Here is a 21,071-nt window from a genome sequence, read left to right as displayed (position 1 = left end):
TAATATTTTAGATTTTTTTTTTTTTTAGTCCGGAGATGGAATGAAGCAGCGCCAGGGGAGTGTTTGTGATGACTTCCTTTAAAGAAGCAATAATTTAATGCCTTCTGCCTGTGCTGCTGCTGTTGAATATCTCCTGCACAATAGCATCTAACGTATCTGATGAAGCGATCCATTACCGCTGCAGCCTTCATTTTATACAGTTGTTCCGTTTGGCAAACTGAATAATTCTTTTTTTATTTTGACTGCCGACGCAAAAAGAAAGTGTTTACTTCAAGTTTCATGAATAATTCACATCTGGGAGCTTTGCGTTTGTACTCCTATATCGGCGCATACAGTAGGAGTCCATTAACCTTGGTGTTTGCTTCTCCCAGGAGGCGGAGGGGTCCTTGCCCTACCTGCTGGTGCTGTGCGGAGACCACGGCATGTCGGAGACCGGCAGCCACGGAGGCTCCTCCGAGCCAGAAGTCAATACCCCTCTGGTGCTGATAAGTCCGGCCTTCAAAAGAAAAGGTAAACTGTTGCGGGGAAGAGGCCGAGGGCGGCAGACTTGCCGTTAACTCAAAGAGACTCTGTGATCTTTGCCGCTGCTTCTGGTCGAGACCGTGGTTGACTGAATGATAAAATAAGTAATTATGAATTGAGTGAAATAAACTTGCCAGGAGTTTTCGAGGAAGCATTTTCTTGCTCACACATAACGTTTCATTAATGCTGGTGTGAGGAACAAGTGTCATGGTTGCAAATAGACGCTCCAGAGCAGAACTTTATTTTCCAGTGACGAACGTGTGTGTGAATGTGTGATTGGGATAATTGCTTCTTTCTCAGCTAAGTCTATTTTTAATATCTTTTTTTGCGCGCTTTTTTTTTTTTTATTTTATTTATAGACCATTCATGTTAATTAATCTTTCACGGTTCACATGACTTGCTGCTGCTGAGTTCCTGGTTCTGTTAACGCTCCGTGTCTCCAGCAGTGACGGCTGGAATCAGTTGCTTACCACAAGGCAGGTGGTTATTACCAAAATATCTTCTCTTCAATGAGAGATATTTGAGAATGAGTTAACAGAGCTTATCACTATGTCATCGACAGAGTTTTTCCGTTTATTAAATTGGTTTTGTGTAGCTTATTTTTGTCTCTATAATAATAATAATAATAAGTATTCTCTACCATTGATCTGCAGCGTTAAATATTTATGTCTATATAAGCACAAGAAAACCTATTGAGGTCTCATTTATCGCGGGGTTAAAAGATTTTGTTTGTGGACTGTGAACAGTCTTTTGTGTAAATTCATGGTAGAAAAAAAATGCATCTGGGGAAAAACTTTTTACATTGCTTTTAGGACCTTCACATTTTTATTTAATCCAATTTTTGGCCCAGTTCATAGTCCCAAATTTTTACAATACGCGACGCGTGTAATACAATCTGTCACCGTGGGAGGCGCTAATGCGTGTAATGAACTTATTAACCACTTTGTTATACAAGAGAAGAACTGTGCGAGCGTATGCATCATTTCTGCACATCCGTACTCTTATATAAGATTGACATAGAGAATGCGTGGACAGAAATTGATGGGAAAGAGCGTAAAAAGTGTCAAAAAAAGACCGGAAAAAATGTGACGGACAAATTCGGTAATGCACATAAACAGGAAGCCACTGTCGTTTATTGCGTCTTATTGCGACGGCAACATCCACGTGTTTTCCCCCGATTGAGCAACAATTTAATTGAATTTGAATTGAATTTATTTACTTCGAACATAACAGATATATATTTGAAACCTGAAAGAAAACAACCAAAATTGAGGGAAAGTGAGTAGGTGGAAGTAAAACGTATCTCTACCCCTTTCTCGGTTATTTATACATAAATAAAGACCAAAACTAATTACAGGTTTAAATGAATCAATCTCCTCAGTAGATATTTTTACGACTTCACCTTTATCGTGGTTTATAGGGGTAATAATATCTCAATAAACGGCCCTGTTTCTACCCCCTGGTGTCTCGTTTCCCCTGTTTCTACTATGAACTGATGTGCGTCGCTGGATTGCCTGTGAACCGGGCCTTACTTTTATTTCATACATTCAGTCGCTCGCACAAAATACTTGAGAGTAATGCCTTCACTTTAGAATAATAAATGGAAATACGTGACAGATTAAGCGGAAACATATATCCTCTTATAGTAAAGCCTGTTCTGTTTTGATCCTGAATAACCTTAGGGAAATGGTGAGTCTGTAAAATCGTCTGTGCCTTGAATTCTTTCCAGCCACAATTGGAAATACCTGAAATACATGGTAATGTGTTCTATTTAATGCCCCCATCAGTGCGATCAGTGGTCTCATTAGCATAACTGGTTATTTTTAACGTGGTGAGAATGGCGGGTCATTAGTGGAGAGCTCCTCCGCCTGTTGTTTCCATTAGACCATGCCGCGGTGGATCAGGGTTTACTACCGCCTCGGTACCTGAACTTCACTGTTCAATCTGAATGCATCATTGAGAAAATGCACCTCTTACTGCAGATTGGCACAACATTTAATTGGCATCGCTGGGAGGACCCTGAGAGGCAGTGCCACTTCAATCAGACGTTGTGGGCGTAGGAATCCAAACACTTATTCTTTACCTCCATAACCACTGGGACCTTTTCTTCTTTTCTTACTCTACACCCAAAAATTATTACTTTTTTTTTTTTTTTTTATACTTCTGTTGGATTTGTTTGACCTTCACGGTGCAGAGACGGCTGAATTTGTAAAGTTCTTGTGTTCTTACATAAAATCTGAGCTTAAGCATTTGTGACATTGCAGGTAGTTCTGCAGTCAGTCGTGGTCCATTAATCAACTTTCATAATGTGGAAACCTGGACTGCACGTACAGTGCAATGAGAATGGGTTTTTTACTCTTGTGTCCAGTATTTAAAAAAATAATCATTGCATATTTATATATTCTGACTTTTTCACAGACAGAAGGGGCCATTTTTGGTTTGGACGACAACAAATGTGGTTTAATATCTAAGCTCACGGGGTTCCGGGAACAGCAAAACAAATCACTGTCATTTTAACGAAAATGTCAGACGTCCAACATTCTGTGAGCGACGTTAATCAGATTTCGTCCTGCACGTGGCATGAGTCTGCAAACAACAGGGCACAGTGACAGGAGCTGGTTGTCTCTGTCACCTGCAGCTCTTCATATAACAGCTCACTGTGGCTCCTCCTTCTCGTTCCATTAGTCTCTGAAATACACTCACTTGCCACTTTATTAGGTACACCTGTTCAATTGCTTGTTAACACAAATAGCTAATCAGCCAATCACGTGGCTGCAATTCAATGCATTTAGGCATGTAGAGGTGATTATGACAACTTGCTGAAGTTCAAACCGAGCATCAGAATGGAGAAGAAAGGGGATTTAAGTGACTTAAATGGCCTCCACAGTCTCCAGATCTCAATCTAATAGAGGAACCTTTGTGATGTGGTGGAACGGGAGATTCACATCGTAGATGTGCAGCCGACAAATTTGCAGCAACTGCGTGATGCTGTCATGTCAATATGGACCAAAATCTCTGAGGAATGTTTCCAGCACCTTGTTGAAAGTATGACACGAAGAATTGAGGCAGTTCTAAAGGCAAAAGGGGGTCCGACTTTTTACTAGCAAGGTGTACCTAATAAAGTGGCCAGAGAGTGTATTTCAAACTGATCCGCTGTTTGAAGTTTGACATTGTCTTGTTTTGAAATTGCATTTTTGAGCTTGTATATCTGAGCCCATCAGCTATCATCTGATGACGTCAAACCCGCACTCATATCTAGATATTTGTCAATAGAGATTACATTTTTTTTTCCCAGAGATGTAACAACAGACAACCACTTCATGATAATACCTAAATAAATAAATAATCATTCTTGCACCTATGAAAACCTCATTAAATGAAACACTTCAACTTCAGCTTTCTATTCAGGTGATTGAATGTTTTTTAATGGAAAAAAAATATATCAAACCTGACATTTCTGAAGCATCATATATATATATATATATATTATTTTTTTGAACATGTCTGAAAGGGCTCTTTAGAAATCCGTAAAACACTTTATTCCATTAAAACCAAGAAAAAAGCCTTAAGAGAGATTGCATTAGGTGGTAACTTTTCACACACAAAGCATCAGGAACTGAAGCGAGGCTTTAAGTGAGACTGTGACAGAGCATTGAACACGAATTCAGCCCACAGACGTGAGACGAATAAACCGGGTCTGTATCCCGCGCACGAGGCGGCGTCACATTTAAATTCCATCATAAGAAACGATGAAGTAGCGGTAATCTGTGGAGAAAATCTAGCTGTTGTGCCAGCCTTTTGTACAAATCATCTTCAGAGTGAGTGAATGTGTGACTCTCCGCGGTTCGTACCGAGAATTTAAAAATAGCTTTAATGGCCATATTTCAGAAATAACATTAGAGAGCTAGACACTGTAATACATATGGCGCTGTCGTAAGCCGCATCCTTCTCACCCGTGAATCAGCATTCGGCGTGTTTAACCTTTAAGTGAGCTATGACACATCTGCTCTGTCAGGACGTGAGTCGCTCTGATCCGCGGATGCCAAGCGGCACAAACAAAGTGAATATTGTTTGGATGGATGAGACGGTATAGGCGCGTAGTCAGAGCTCGGATCACTTCTTCTTCTTCTTCTTTAGGCTGTCGTCAGACCATCACAGAGTCGCAACGTATGTGGGATTAGCATTTGGTAATTTTTCTCCAGGGAGGTTGAAAATATTCCAGAAAAGACGCCTCCCTCAGTATTGCTCTTTAGTCCACGTACAGCAACTAAATCCATAACATTTTTAGACGCTGATGTTTTAGTAACTGATTTTAAACAAGCGTGGTGGATTCATGGCTTCATCCCAAACAGCTTAATGCTGTTTAAGTCCCAGCCTTGTTGCAAATCCGTCTCCTTTTAATATCAAATGGCTAATTCCCTGTCTGATTTCATTGTGTCCGATTACCAAATTAGATCATAGCTCTGGGGTTTGTCCCGGTCTTTAATCTGCGTCTGTCTCACTTTCCCACCCATGTGAGCTTTCTTCTTCTTCTTCAGCTTTGCCTGTATTTTACACAGGGATAGTTGCTCCGTTGCAACCTAAAAACTTCACTCAAACGCAAACAATCTAGGAAAAGACTCCCACTCGCTGTTTTTATTTTTGGATGCGCTCCGCAGGAAGTCAAGTGTCAAAATAAAAATGCATCACAGAAGGCAGGCAAAAAGGAAAAAAAAAAAAGAAAACTGCAAGTCACATAATTGTTATTTCATTCATTATTTCATTCTCTGAGCTGGTTTGTTTACATTGTTGTGACATCCCTCCACAAAGGATAATTAGTGAAGCAGATCCAGGCTTCTGTTTGAGAGAAACTGTCGCATGTGGAGACACAAACGCAGACCCTCCTTCGCGAGAAAGTAGCGGCAATTAGATGCCGAAACTCCCGAGATTCTGGTGTATTAAATACATTAGATATAATCAGCGGTGTCCAAGTAATAGAAAGCCGAGTGGTTTTTCCACTGTCATGGTCCGCGTCTGGTTTATGACTTTCGGAGAAGAACCTGCTTTTTTGTGAAATTGATCTTGACGAGTGTCGTGAAATCCTTTGAGACAAGCTCTTATTGTGTAAACGGAGAAATCCTCCACAACAGACAGTATGGAAATTGAGCCATTTCCTTCTGTCCATCATGAAAATAGTTTTTGTCTGCCAGTTGCGACTGAAGTAATACGATGTGACTTTTTGCTCATTTTCATTTAGCTGCCTGCTTCCACTGTTTAGGGTAACACAATTGGGATTCAAGATTTGGCTTCTCTGCGTCTGACACTCAGGATTTTTTAAGAGAAAGTCTACTCACACATAGAAGGTGTTGCATTTTACCATTAAAGGGTTTTTTGTAATAAGGGCTGACACAGTGCTAGACTCAGTGATTGGCAAATCAAAGTTACAAAGCAACAAAGTGGAATCGAGATGCCGTTAGTTCGTGAATCATTATTTCATAGTCACGCATTGTATATGCAGTGCTTTTTTTTTTTTTTACCATTTTTTTCTTTTGTTTGTTTTTTGCCCTGTCACGTCAGGGGGAATGGAGAAGCCTGCGGTGGTGGAGCAGGTTGACCTGACTCCAACCCTGGCCCTGGGACTCGGCCTGCCCATATCTCAGAACAGCGTGGGCCGCGTCATCCCGGGCGTCTTGGACGAGACCACTCTCAGAGATCAGCTGCGCTTCCTGCATCTCAATGGACACCAGCTCAGCTGCCTGCTCAAAGACAGCGTTCCTAACTACGAGAAAGGTGGGTTACAAATCGACCGTGTTCACCCTCTGGACTCCTCAAGAGCCATAAAAACCAAGACCTTTTCTGACAGGTTGACTCATCGTTATGCTGCGTTGTCTCCATCCTGGTGAAAGTCTCAGTGGCCTTTTTTTTTTTTTTTTTTTTTTTTTGCACACAGCAGTGTGTGTGGCAAAAAAAAAAAAAAAAAATTAATCATAGTTCATTCCTAAATGAGAATGCAGCTCTCGTTTCATCACCCCGTAACAATTAAGACTCTTGGAGTCGGTGGAGCCAGTAAACATACATCAAGTCAGGTCACATTATTACATCTGAGCTTTCTCCCATGCTGTTGATATTAATGGAGCCATTGTATTGTAGCTCTCATATACGCTCATATTAATCCAGCTTGCCTCAGTATTTCAAGACATGATAGGTAGTAATATCTGGTTTATGTGCAGGTTATTTATGAAGGAGCACAGTGAGTTCCATCACCGCCTACTTATAATTAATTAGCTCGCAGTTAAAGGCGCACCATTCGATTTTCTTATATAAACAACTGGTCAGATGAGTAAGAGATTAACTATAAGAAAACGCATAAGGCAGCTGGCGTCAGTGAAAATGTTCAGATGAAACCCAGAGGCATACAAATTTAGGGCTGGGGAGCATTAGTCTGGAAACCAAGTAAACTTCCCGCACCCACAAAATGTTTGCTGTGGAAAATTGGTTTGGGGTCCCTCTGCTGGGAGCTGATTATCCACAAGCTAAGATCTACCAGGCCAAGACTGATGGAAAGGAAACCACAATGGAGTCATACCATAGACTGTAAATAAAGATGGACGGCAGAACAGCTCCTCAAAAGTAAAAACCAAAGCAAGTAGAGCTCCCCCTGGTGACTGGCTGCAGTATAGGTCATAAGCTCCACCTCCTCCATGTTAGTGGGCGGGACTTCAGACAAACTAAATCACTAAAATACACTTCAGGTAATTGGATGGTTTCTGTCACTTCGGGTGGTTATTATGATATTGATGCAAGTGTCAATTCTTTGGGTAAGTTTGTTTTAGTTAATTATTTGACACTTTAGAAAGAGGATTTTACATAATGGCAAACGTCCTTGTGGTTGAGTCATTAAAAAATAAAAGTAAGTAAGTACAATGTATAATCCAAGGTAGAGTTTTTATTAATTAAATAAAAACTCAAGTGAGTCTGCAGGAAGTTTGACCGGCTCATCGATATTGTGGCTCCACTCCGTATTGATCAGACTCTGGCTCAGTGTTGCCAGATGGAAAATTACAAATTCTCATACCAGAAGCTTAAAATGATCGTATTTTGACTAAATAGCTGATCATACATAGCCAATTTGACGTTGCAACAGTAAAACATTACCACAGACCATATAGTATAGCTTATAATGCAGTTTTACCTTTAAGTAAACTAACAGCACCGTTGGGGGTGATGTTATCGTGCAAATACGATAATTGTCGTACAACTAGCAGCGCTGCTCTGGCTCCAGACTTGCAAAATGGCGCCGCCCATATCCCGGGCAAAATAGCGTTAGCTTGATCAGTGCAAAGAAGTGGGGACACAGCGTCTATATTTATACTGTCTATGAGTCATACACATCATTGGAGCACCATTGAGTTGATTTAGTTTAAAACAAAATGGCAATGATTGGTTGTAGGATTATCCGACCGAGTATTCTGTGTTGGTGAAAACATGTTGGTGTTGGTGAAAACATGGTGAAAACATGCCCCATAATGAAATTAAAATGACCAGACTCATTAATGATAAGAATTAGAGCCAGGCTAGGTGAACATAACATTTAGTAGCTAAACAAAATTGATATATGACTCAGCAAGTAAAGATGAAGTCTGCTAAAAGGAATTAGAGAACTAAAATTATATCCATCAAATGCGTCTTTACAGCTGAATGAGTAAATAACTAACTGCTATTTATAGAAATAAAGGTTTGTTTTTAGCTTCTTTTGGCAGGTCTCTGTTACAGAAAGCAAAACCAGAATACTCATACACACATTGAGCTCACATATGCAAACACAGTCCATGTCATGTCATATCATATCTTATCAAGTGTTTATTTACATACTACTCAAGTTTTGGTGCGTTCAAGTGTTGACACCCAGCAAACACAAATAGTACAGACCCAAGATCTCTCAGGAATAGTTGTACAGTTCTAAGTCTGTTTCCATGAATCAGTCCAGAATCATCTCACTGGTTCAAAATATTCAATATTTATTATAAACTGATTTATTTTATTTTGGCTTCTGGTATCAAACAGATTGAAATTGATCAATTTACAGTTCAACAGTCACATAAATGTTTATAATCTCAGTACATGTTGATGACTTAAATATGGCTCTAATTTGCCATATACTGTATATTGACTGTTTTATGAAACAAGAGAAAAGTTGCAGCATTAATGGATTGACTGGAACTCACTGAACTGATTTCTTCAAGTGCATGAATAAACTACACCTTAAAAATATGAAAACTCCTCAAACTTACAGCCTGTGCTCTTGCCTTAAACATAAATGTTGCCTACTCTTTGTGCAAATGCATGCACATATTCTCACATGGGTTTTCTCCTTGCTTATATCTCGGGGCCACGCTGTTTGTCATAGTCATCCATCTTTGTGCCACGCTCCGTCCCTCTTATCTGCCTCCCCGTCCTTCCATCTCTCCGTCCGACGCCCTTCACTTTCATAAACATTTGATACACCGATGGCAGCAGTTACCATTGCTACTATTTAACTAGTCGCAAATAATTATAAACAACGGTGAACGGCAAAATTAAAATTAATAAGTAAATTGAGACAGAATTCAGGTTTTTTGTCAGACCAATTTTTTTTTCCTAAAAAGCAGATTTTGCTCAGTCAGTTGTACTAACTAAATTATTTTTGACATTTTCACCAAATAAGTAATAAGTGGAGCAAAAGCTAGAACAAATTTAATCAAGAAAAAAATAAGACGATTGCATCCCTAATGTTGGAAAAAGCGTAACAGGACAACAAAACGATGTTTTTCAGTCCTTCATTTTTCTAAAAGAATGATGGATGGAATTAGTAGTTATGACAGTGCCTCTTAACAGTCTTCCATTTATGTACAAATGGAAATATTTCTAAAATGTTTTCATGGTGAGTTGGAATTATGTTGACAATTTCCTTTGACATTTGTGACTTTGAGTAAAATATCATTAAAAACAACAACAACAACAAAAAAAAACATTTCACTCTCTATCAGAACATTTCAAATTGCTGTGGAATTTATCTTTTGCAAAAGCCCCGCCCCTCCTTAGTTACTGTTGCTAGCGCATCGAGCTCCTTGACACCGACGGAGTCTCCGCACAGTTTTGGCGCAACACCTGCGTGATATCCTCCAGATCGAGGCAGTGGAGGGATATATCCGAAATATGAAAATCTGCAACGAAGGGAGAAAATAGTATAATTATATACGAAATCAGTGCTGCTATTATCAACTTTGATGTAAACTGACGAAACACCACATTAGAGAGCTAAAGCTAAAGTTAGCTAGCTAACGTAATCGCTAGCTACCTGGCTAACACTAAGTTAACTAACGTTTGTTGGGCACTAATAATACTAATATTCCCCAGTAGTTACCTTAAGTTTGATATACAGTTTTGTATATATATGTGAGCATCTTGCTCATAGTCTCACTGGCTCGACATTAGCTAGCAGGCTACCACCATTAGCCCATTCTAGCCTTATCTTGGAGCAGACACGTGTGCTTTTTCTTGAGATTAATCAGGGAGTGGGGCTTTCCACACTGTTTGATCCACTTAAGGCACCGCTCCTGTTGTGTTTTCTGCTTCAGGAAGAACATGACTCCCCCCAGTCAAACTCTTGGAGCACCTAGCGTCCACATACTGCTTCAATGTTTTGCTTTACGGTCCTTATTTACAGAGTAGCGGTTGCTAGGGTGATAACTGTTTGGGGGCGGGGTTTTGCAAAATATAATAAATTAAGCACCATTTACAGTATTTTAATTGAGAAACCTGTGCCCAATTAGCAAAAGTTAGCATGCCAACACACTAAAAATGATAATAATAAAAGAGTTAGCACTGCCACTGTTAGCATGTTAGCATCATGGGTGGTTGGTTGGCCTAATATTAACAGTCAGAAACGCTGATCATATTAAGGCCAACACATTTGATTTGTTGCCCCCAGCTGTCAGTTCAATGCATGCTGGTCATACACATCGTCCTGAGTATGTTATTGCGCATGTCTTATGTTGAAATGCAACACGAACGTACAGTCTCCCCGTCTTTGGGGAAAAGAAACAAGAAAAAAAAAAAAAAACTGAGCCGATCAGCAGAACTGTGTAGCAAGCATCAAATGTTGCATTTTTCAAAACTTGAAACAAGCCGCTTCCTAGCAGCACATTTTCACTCTATTTTGGTCCCCGGTTTCCATAGAGATGGGATGAAATGGAAATTATTTCAGCAGACCTACATTTGAATGTGTTGATTTTTTATTTTTTATTTTTTTTTTAATCTGTCCACTTGGGTAATCATGAAAGTTGTTATGCAGCAGAATATAATAGTTGTCACTGCTGGGAAGTTTGCCTGGGATGGTATTTTAAGTAGCATGCCTGTTGGACACCTGTTGAGGTCAAATCTTACTGGGAGTGAAAGAAATCAGGCTTCTGCTTGAAAAGAACCGTTTCTGATTTCAGTATTCAAATTTATTTCATCAGGGAGACAAAAAAGTACTCCAATCCAAAAATCACAGCTTTGGCTGTGATGGCCTAATTTGATACTTTATGATTTTGTCATTGTTGTGCCGTCTCTTTATTAAAAAAAAAATCACTTTTCAACATCTTTAACTTCCATTCTGGTGATGTTTAAACAACCGTGTTCTGCCCTCACTTCTTCTTCTCTGTCCGCTTAATGTTCATATTGTGTTGTTCTTGGGATTTTAACCTCAGGCATTTCGGAGGGCCATTAACCAATCACTGTTCTTTTAGACAGATGAAACATGGCCAGGGACATCGATACTGTATGATTCATGCCTGTGGCTTAAGGTTCTAATATTTCTACCAAGCCCTCTGTCTGGCAAAGCCACAGTCACTATTTATCACCTCTACGCCTATGCTGCTGAGATAGGTGTTATACTGCAAAATAGTGTGTGTGTCTGTGTGTGTGTTTCACTGATGCACAGACGCACACCAAACCTCCACATTGCTTTGTCCTTGAACAGGCTCCTAATGCCATGAATTAAAATGAAAGTACATCATTTCATTTGCTTTGAGTAAACATGTGAATCCGTCATAGCCTGTCATAGTTAGTGTTAGCGTGACGAATCACACATTGCTTTCCTGTGAGACTGAGCGGTTTTACCGCCGGGCCTATTATCTTTTTCAATTTAAGCAACAATATTGACACGGCAACAGAAAAAGAAAAACACTGCGGTTTAATGGATTTCCCATTTGAGCAAACAACCAACATGCATCGGATTGATTGAGGAATAAATAAATAAATGAGATGACTGAACTCTGGTTCATAAGGAAGCAAGCAATTTAGAAGATGTCTGTATTTTTTTTTTTTTTGTGAGCCTGTACTGCAGGTTAACCAGGAGCCGGAAAGTGCTTTTTCTGAAGATAAACAAAGAACTTTTTTCACTTTTTTTTTCATAATAAATTAGTGGTTTGTAAATAAGCTAATAGCAACAAAAAATGATTTTCTTTGAGTTTAGCCTAGTATCCAACCTTGGTTCCAAACTAATAATGAGTCACAATATGGGGATAGATTTTTAATATGCGCTAATAATGCCGCCACTGATAATTATACTTCCCTAATATACTAGGAATATTGCTCTGTCGCCCCAGGGACATTTCATTCCACGGCTAAACCTCAGTGTGTTTATTTTCATGAAGAAATATGATTATCCTGATAAATCAAATGGCAGTAAACCACATTTTCGCCACAGAACCTCTTCTCTTTCTAACCCAGACGAAGGTTTTGAGCAGTTTCGAGTGGCGGAAAAGGCTCATGGGAGCTGGATGAAGCGCTACCTGGAAGGGAACACCTCTGAGGTGCTGACCAACATGGGCAAAAAGGTCCTGAAGCAGTATCTGGAGGCATTAGCTGCCATGAGCTCTGCTCTCAGCAAACAGCTGGGCAAGTACGACATGTACTCCATGATAGCGGGCATGGTCTTCGTGTTTCAGGTGAGTGCCGTAGAATCTCATTCATCCTTAGCTACTCGTAGATTGGTACGGCAGCATAGTGATAACGTCTGGAACTTAATATCAGTGGCGTTTGGAGTTTTTTTTTTTTTTTAGAGGAAGGCAAATTAGACCAAAACTCTAATCTATATGCTTTATGGGAGGGCATAAAAGTGCATGTATGTCACTATTTCATGTAATGGAATGAGCTACCGACTATACCTACCTATAACCTTCTTGTTATAAGATAGGATAAGATAGGATATGCCTTTATTCATCCCACAATGGGGAAATTCTCATTGTTAACAGCAGCAGAGACTTTTTTTTCATCAAGGGACGCCAAATGTGCCTGGCTGTCCTTCCTACAACAGTGCAATACCGTATTTGGCCACATTACATTTAGAGGGGCGCTGTTTTACACGTCGTAAAATCCTCAATAATTAGAGAAGAGAATTAAAGAAGAGACGAAGTCACACAGCAGAGAATCGCTGAAATTATTAAGAAGAGTGTTTTTATTTAATGTCAGTTTTACAGTGTTAAAAGATAGAGGAAGCACGGCTTCCCTTAGCCTCCAGGAGAAAACGCCACTGCTTCAAATATTTATGTACAGCTTTCCTGTATATGTCTAAAATGAGCTATTCACACAAATTAGTCAAGTCGTAACATTTCAGGTTCATGTGGTTTTATTTGTTACGCAAAGAGTTGCTGACAGTTGTTAAAAAGATTTTTCTCTCTCTCTTTCTCCCGGCCTTTAAGCTCCTGCTGGTCTTACTGCTGGCTATGCCCGAAGCCCTCAGCGGTGCAGCGACAGTGGACCTCCCCGTCCTCTCGGCCCTGCTCTCCCTGCCTTTCTACCTCCTGTGCCTGCTCCTGGCGTCAGTGCACGTCTTGGTGTGCACTTCCGCCGAGAGCTCCTGTTACTTCTGCAGCCTCTCCTGGGGTCTCGTGTTTGCCGCCGTCGCCTTCTCCTCAGCCATGTTTTGCATTCTGGTCTCCATGGCAACGCGGAGGCTCCCCCTGGGAACGAAGATTCACGGGAAGGTGAGCAAGAAGTGCACAGAAACATGCCACACCTTCGTCACACAGGTACAGGTTTCGCCCTCAGTGATGTATACTACTACTACTACTACTACTACGACTAGTCATCTGCATGTGAAGTCAACTTATCAAAGCACAGAACTGGAAAGATCCGATGTTCGTGAAGCCAGTTTTCTCTGCTCTTTCACGTCCCGTACGTAGAGAAAAAATACCCACGACACGAGCAGAATTTAAAAGAGAGGAAGCCTACTAAATCTTCTGGGGCTCAGGGGAGGTGTCAACCTTCTTCTCTATTGTACACCCGCTACGTGATTTAGCTAAGTTCTCTAATGCTTTAAATCGCCCGAACGCTTCAGCGCTGTAAAACAAAGGTCTCAGAAAACGCTTTAGTAGAATTACTTGGATTGGTGACAAGTGACAAATAAGCGAGTGGCTCTTAGTCGATTTGAAACCGTGGGCAACATTTATATTCATTAAACTGCGCCTGGCTGCGTTCTCACTTTGCCCCGTTTTCAAACAAAGTTTCCAAACAGCCGCCTTAATTGCGGCTTAATTATTCTACAATATTGCGCCGCAAAATGATAAGTTAATAATTAGGTAGTAATTCTTCACACAAACAAATGATGTTGTTTAATGTTTACACGCTTGACAGTCTTTGTTCAGCAGCGCGGCTCCGGGAGAAAACAGTCGGTGCTTCCCAGAGTCCTGGGCTTCACTATTAATGCCAGCGGTGCAGCGAAAGGAATATGAATTTCTCAAAGATGCTGCTGTTGGTTCACTCACAAGCTCTCATTGATTCCAGGTTCCATTTAGGAGACATTTATGAAACAAACAGACCAACAAACATAATCCATCATTTTAAACAGCATATATATATATTTTTTTTTAACACAACTTCATGACCCCTCTGCCAGGGCTTTAATATTAAAAAGTATTCCAGTCTGAGTTGAATCTGAAGAGAACATTGTGTGTCTCTCCAGCTGGACCGTGTCTTTACTGCTTTATAGTTTTACTGTCTGTTATTAATACATTAGACGACTGGTGAATTATGAAGTTGTGTTGGAATAAGTGGCAATAAATGTGCTGTTTAACTCAAAACATTACATACACTGATCAGGCAAAACATTATGACTACAGACGTGAATAACATCGACCAAGTTGTGACAATTCAGTTTTCTGCTGGGAAACTTTTGGACCTTTTGGATCAGACCAGGCTCCCTCACTTCATAGCAGTGACACTCTTTGATGACAGCAGTTATTGATGAACAAAAGGCGTATACAAAAAATATGACACAAACGTCAATGATAAATTGTTGACTGGGCCATTTCAGAAAAAACAGTTTCAGGCTTCTCGACGTTCTTTGGATCTGCACAGTGAACCTATTACAAGTCTAATATAAGTGAACCGGCCGCTTCCTACTGGCTCACATGCATGAACTTCTTAAAAAAGATTTATTAATACAAATTTTAAAGACTGCAAAATTTTGAATTGCCAAGATTTTTTATTTAAAAATGAGAAAACACGCTGGAAATTACAAAAAAGCTGAATCTCAGTGAATTTAAACCTTATAAAATAAAACTTTAATACAGCAGACGGATTGTCAGACTTCATCTAAAAATAACAGATAATAAATCGGTGCACATGCATGAGTTAAGTTTTTTTAATCTTAATTATAACGACACATCGTTAAAATGTGTTGAACTCAGCATCGGTGTAAACAACATGATTGCAGGTCTCGATATTACCCGACTGTTTAAAGAGACAATTATTCATTTTAGATTTTTATTTATTTATGTATTTATTTTACCACTTATCAATCTGAAAATTAAAAACAGAGGCAGCGTGTCAAATAATGTGCATCCGAACTGAGAAAAATGTTTCAATATGTCAAATAGGACATTCATTTAAGTCCCATCCCAAACAAAGAGAGGTGATATTATACAGGCGGCTTAGGGGAAAAAAATGCCGTGACTCTGCCTTTAGTGGCTTTTGGTAGTTCAGATTTGTTTGTGATGTTGTCCTCCCCCTTTATACTGCAGTATGGATTCCAACTTCAACTAATTAAAGTAATTGTCAGCAATATGCAGATCGTTCTTCTTAATATGACTAATCAATCATTTATAGTGGCTGCAGTTATTCAGAAGGTGAGACCTCTACGTCTGAAGTGTTTGTATAAATGGCCTAAAAGGTAACTCCTCCTCTTTCGCGCTCGCACCTCTTAGTTCATTATAATTTATCTGAAAAGGTTACATCTCATTTCCCTTCTGGGAACTTTGAGAAAGTGCTGATACAGCAAAAAAAATCCACTGCGGCCATTAGCCTGAGTGAGGAAATAAACCCTCATTTTTTTTTTTTTTTTTTTTAACGCCAGAGCTTGTGGGGGGATTATACAATACTGTGGATGCTTCTCTTCTGACTCAGGCGTCCTTGAATGTTGACAGGAACATTTTCTTTGAGTCTGAATACCGCACAAATGTCAGAAAAAACAAAATGTGCTCCTAGTTCCAAAGTTTGGCAGTAATGATCGTACCTGTAGAGAGGAGTACACCTCCTTGTCCAGCTGCAGATTCTTAAGAAATCACCAGACTTTCTTGAGAAAGGTAAAACGGCGAGACAAAAAAGTTCTGGCTAAACTCGTGTGGGTAAAAAAAAAGAAATCCTGTCAGTCATAAAGACTTACCTTCAGCAAAATGAACTGTGGCATGTTGTGCAAGATGCTCGAAACAACTTACCTGCTGATTACTGTGAAAAGCTGGAGCGAGTGTGCCTGGTGGAGAAGTGGTACTTTTGAAGGCAGTGGGCACGCAAACCACTGATTCAGTTTGAAGTTAATAAATTAAACTATACTAAAATACCTAAAATTTTTGCAAAGGTTTGTACAAGAGAGCCGCGAACTAGTGGTTAGCGATGCAGCTTTGGGATGGTAAGGTCCCTGGATCTAATTCCCCTCCGTCCACAGCTAAGCTGCCTGAGGCAAGCATCTAAATTCCACGAAACTGCTTCCTACTGCTCTAAATGGTGGGGATAAATGCAGATAACAAGTCCCTTGTATGTTTATACTTAAAGTATAACATTTAGATGGCAAATGAAGCCAATTTTATTTGAAATACAAATTATTTACATGCAGTTACAGTCTCTGATGATATTTTCTGCTCGTGACAAACAGCGTTTGGCCCCGATTTCCTTGATGGAAATCCCAATAATCTTCTGTATCAGAGGTCTTCAACAGGTCTTCAACCAAACCTTTGGTTGATTAGACACATATAGACACTACATATAGAAGGTAGAGGATCCCTATTATTCTCCCCATCAGTTTGGGGGTCCATGGCCTGAAAAACATTGAAGAACCCTGGTCTATTACATATAGTAAACATACAATAGTATTAAACATTTAACATTCATCAATTTCCTAACTTTTCCATTCTCCATGTTTGTAAACCCAGTGTAAAAGTTGGATCATACTGTGTATTAAATTCATACAGGTATAAGCTTCTACAACAAACTTGTATTGTTGGAACCTGAACATCACACCCTCGAGATTTAAATTATACAGAAAAGTTTAGAATTTACTTTCAGGAAATGCATCAGTTCAGTACTTCATTGACTTTTTTCCTTATAAAACTATTTTATATACCGGTAAAAAGCAAATAAATGTGTCTGTTTAAAACTAATAAACAATCTGTCCTCAACTTCAAAAGTTTTCATGCATTTAGTTCACCCTGCTCCAGATATATTTTTACTGAAACTTTTATGGATTCATACACAGACCTTGTTTAGGTAAACCAGCATTTCAGCAAAATGACTAATATACTATATGGATGTTAAGATGTGACATCGTATATAACACCATACTTTATATACTCTTCCAAAAATGGTGATTATTGAGTATTTACATTACTGCCTTTAAACTGCATCATTTTGTTGAAGTGCTTCTTAATTACAATTAATATATCACAAGTAAGGAGTGAAAAGTTGGAACACATGGTGGTGCACAGTTCCAAGATGGAGAAAGGAAAGGGTAAGAAGTTATTCCAGGGTTCAATGTTGTTGCATAATCACTGGAATGAGCTTGGATCTAAGTGCAGGTCTGTGTGTGGTTTGGCTTGACGAATGACTGCATTATGGACACCATCCAAAAATCTTTATTGGAGCTATCCTGATTAGTTTATCCTCCAGATGAGAAACTTGGAGATTAAGCACACTTACTGAGTTGTTTCAAATACGCGATTAGAATTCCAGCTGAACGAATATTAATGGTCGAGGAACTGATTGAAGAAAACACAAATGCAATAGTTATACAAAGATCCACTTGACAAATGATGTAATGAGGCTCTCGTAACTTTCCACAGGGGCTTATTTTAGTCTGTTACAGTAGGGCCGAGTGAGCAATACTGGTTTATAACAGCATGATGGGAAGGCAGGTTCAGTTGGAACGTATGTTTTGTACAATATTGTATTCACCACTTGCATCACAACTGATTTATTGGTTTATTTTACTAACGTGGTAGAGATGATGGTCGCTAACATAGATGCAAAGACACCATTGAGCCATTTGTCATGTGCTAATGCAGAGGAGGCCGTTGATGGGTCAGGAGAGAAACATCCTTCCTCAGGGCACCAGGCTTCTGCTCATGTTTTAATTGGCCAATGTTCAACACCACATATTGGCCTTGTTGATTGTTGGAGACTATTTCAGTTTGCCTATGTTCTCTTATGGTGTTTTGGCAGCGGTGATAATTCAAAGAACATTTTGTGATGTACTGTTATTAGCTCTGTTGTTGAGGAGATCAGTGCCTCATATCCGCCTGCTCATTATAAGGCTCCAGCCACAACCTGGTTAGCTTAGCTTTACTCAAAGACAGGAGACAGGAGGGATAATCCACCTACTGGGACTTGTGGAGTACACTAATTACTCCTGTTTGATTAAAATGTAAAAAGAATAGTATAACTTTTTTTTTTATATTAAAGGAACACTTTTTAATCAGAGTATAGCATCAAGTCAATTAAACTTGTGGGATATTGATCTGGTGAGTTAAGTAGCAGAAGGGTTTGTTAATCAGTTTCGGTATCTTTGGTGAAATTAACAATAGGTGCACTAGGCCACTGAGATTTTTTCCCTCCCCATCTTTTCTGGATGTTTATTTATTTATTTTACTAGTTTTCCATCTGGCTAGGGTCAGTGTCATTACCGGCAACATGAAGGGATACCTGGACCCTACAGAGGTTGCGCAAGTGGTCCAACTCCTCCAACATGGCACATCAACACGTGTCATTGCCAAAAAAAGTTTGCTGTGTCTCCCAGCACAACCCCGAGCATGGAGGAGTTTCCAGGAGACAGTTACTCTAGGAGAGGTCGGACACGACCATAGAAGGTCGTCCAACCCATCAGCAGGACCAGTGTCTGCTTCTTTGTGCAAGGAGTAAAAGGGTGAGCACTGCCAGAGCCCTACAAAGTGACCTAAACCAAGCTCTGTGGAGCTTGATTGGCATTTGCCATTGAACTTCAGAACTGGCGCCTTGAGAGCAGGTTGAACCTGAGCACATGAGATAGATGTGAAATGGTCTGGAGAAGCCGTGGAGGTTGTTACGCTGCCTGCGCCATTTTTCCGCATGACCGGTTCGGTGGTGGGTCAGTGATGGTCTGGGGAGGCATATCCATGGGTGATGCACAGACCTCTACAGACTAGAGAGTGGCACAGTACAACACCTCTGAGGCATAATGTTTCAGTCCATCTGACACCGCCAGGTTGTAGCTCAGACTGTCCAGGAGCTCAGTGGTGCCCTGGTAGAGATCTAGGAGGACATGGCCCAGGACACCATCCATCATCTTATTAGGAGCATGGCCCCGACGTTGTCAGGCATGCATGTGGGGGCCGTAAAAACTACTGAATACCAGTCTCAGTTGCTGCAATGAAAAGTCAGCAAAACGGACTAACTAAATAGCCTGCTGAATAATTTCTTCACTTTGATTTTCTCTTTGAATTGAGCCCTTTGTAATTGATCATTTTAATTTACATCAAATTATCCTTTCACTCATAAAACATTACACAGTCCGTATCAGCATATTTGTTTTTCCCATTGAAATCTGATGTGTTTTCATCTGATCTGATGAGTGTTTTTTTTTTTTTTTTTTTAATTTTATGGTAAGCCATTTGAAAAGTTTGCGAGGACTAACTTTTCTGTGGAGTCATTATAGTTTAGTAGTATGTTTTTAGATAGTAAAAAAAAAAGACACTACTATCACTACTATGTAAAATTTAAACCTAAATCACTATAGACCTGAACATAGTTTCTTAGTTGTGGTGAAAGTCAAATAATACTGAACAGAAAGGGGGCAGGTTGGTATTGATCCCTATGGTTAGACTGACTAGCTTGGAAGTTAAGTTGAATCTGAATTCAGCTCAGTCCCAGAAAGGCAAACTTGTTCAAGAGTAGGAAAGGACCAAGTGTGAAATTCAGCCTGAACAATGTGTCATTGAAAGAACAGTGACTACCTCCTCCATTTATTCTTCCAGAAAGTGAGTGGAGAGAATGTTTTATATGCCAACTAGAAAATTCCCTCTGGGATAGGGGGGAACCATCTCTGTCCACATGGGAATCAAACCAACAACCAGAGCTAGTCAAACAGACATAGGATCATCTTTCACTGAGCACTGATACTGAGGAGCTGTAATCACACAAGTCACCTGTGTGTGTGTGTGTGGTGGTGGTGGTGTTGTTGTTGTTGTTGTTGTTGTTGTAACATAAATGTATGGGAGACAGGGGTCAGCAGTACTCAGCTGAATTGGTCTCAGCTGTGGCTCTGGCTTGAGGGTCAGAGGTTGCCGTGGCAACTTGAGGTGGTTGTCAGTGATGACAGAGCTGCGCCGGGACAGACAAAGGGTTATTTTCTCCCTCTGCATTTGTCTCACATTTAGGATTACTGTGACAAAACGGTAGCTCCTATCTGGAAAAACACGCAGACCGTGGGCGTCGTAAGGACTTCCTGAAGAAGTTGACCTGTTATTTGTCTTTCTAGAATAATTATTTTGGAGACCCGTGCGAGTTTAAAACAGGGGTCCCTTCTGCTTCTCTAAGAAAATCTTTGCATTAAAGTCAATGGAGAGTAGAGAGAGACGTGACAGCACTCAGAGGCTCACAGTTTAAACTCTGTGACCCTCACTGCTTTGACGAGCACATTGTGAAAAATTAGTATTTCGTGGAGAAAAGTAATAGCACACCGATCCCGATGAAACCGCATGTTTTGATGTGTAAGGGACGAAAAAAGGGAGGAATACAAAAATAACAAACGCAGTATAACAATACTGCCTCGGTGCGTTGTCCCGTGGCCCTAATAACTGTAAATTAGATAACTAACCAGATAGAGAAATGTGCAATAGATATTTTTGGTAACACATGGACATGTTAATGCTGTAAAATTGCATAAATACTTCTTCTTACTTCTTAAGTGCGTATTCCAACTACTTTTAAACAATGCGACCATGCCACTCACCTAGAGCAGACCAAGCACCCCCACCCCATAGCAATGACACACTATAGGCAGGATGCAGCCTGACACAGAC

General features: G+C 40.0%; 1 protein-coding gene across 1 annotated transcript in view; it reads left to right on the top strand.

Moving 5' to 3' along the window:
- Window positions 1-21,071, top strand: part of pigg (phosphatidylinositol glycan anchor biosynthesis class G) — a 74,206-nt gene that overhangs the window by 14,359 nt on the left and 38,776 nt on the right. The window contains exons 5-8 of the mRNA XM_047585572.1: window positions 372-510; window positions 6,079-6,291; window positions 12,256-12,473; window positions 13,227-13,511. Of these exons, the coding sequence (XP_047441528.1) occupies window positions 372-510; window positions 6,079-6,291; window positions 12,256-12,473; window positions 13,227-13,511 (855 nt within the window). The remainder of the gene's footprint in view (window positions 1-371; window positions 511-6,078; window positions 6,292-12,255; window positions 12,474-13,226; window positions 13,512-21,071) is intronic.

This window comes from Mugil cephalus, chromosome 5 (assembly GCF_022458985.1).
Source record: "Mugil cephalus isolate CIBA_MC_2020 chromosome 5, CIBA_Mcephalus_1.1, whole genome shotgun sequence".
In the NCBI taxonomy this organism is placed as follows: Eukaryota; Metazoa; Chordata; class Actinopteri; order Mugiliformes; family Mugilidae; genus Mugil; species Mugil cephalus.
The sequence above is the reverse complement of the archived record's forward strand: the minus strand, read 5'-3'. Positions and strand labels throughout refer to the sequence as shown.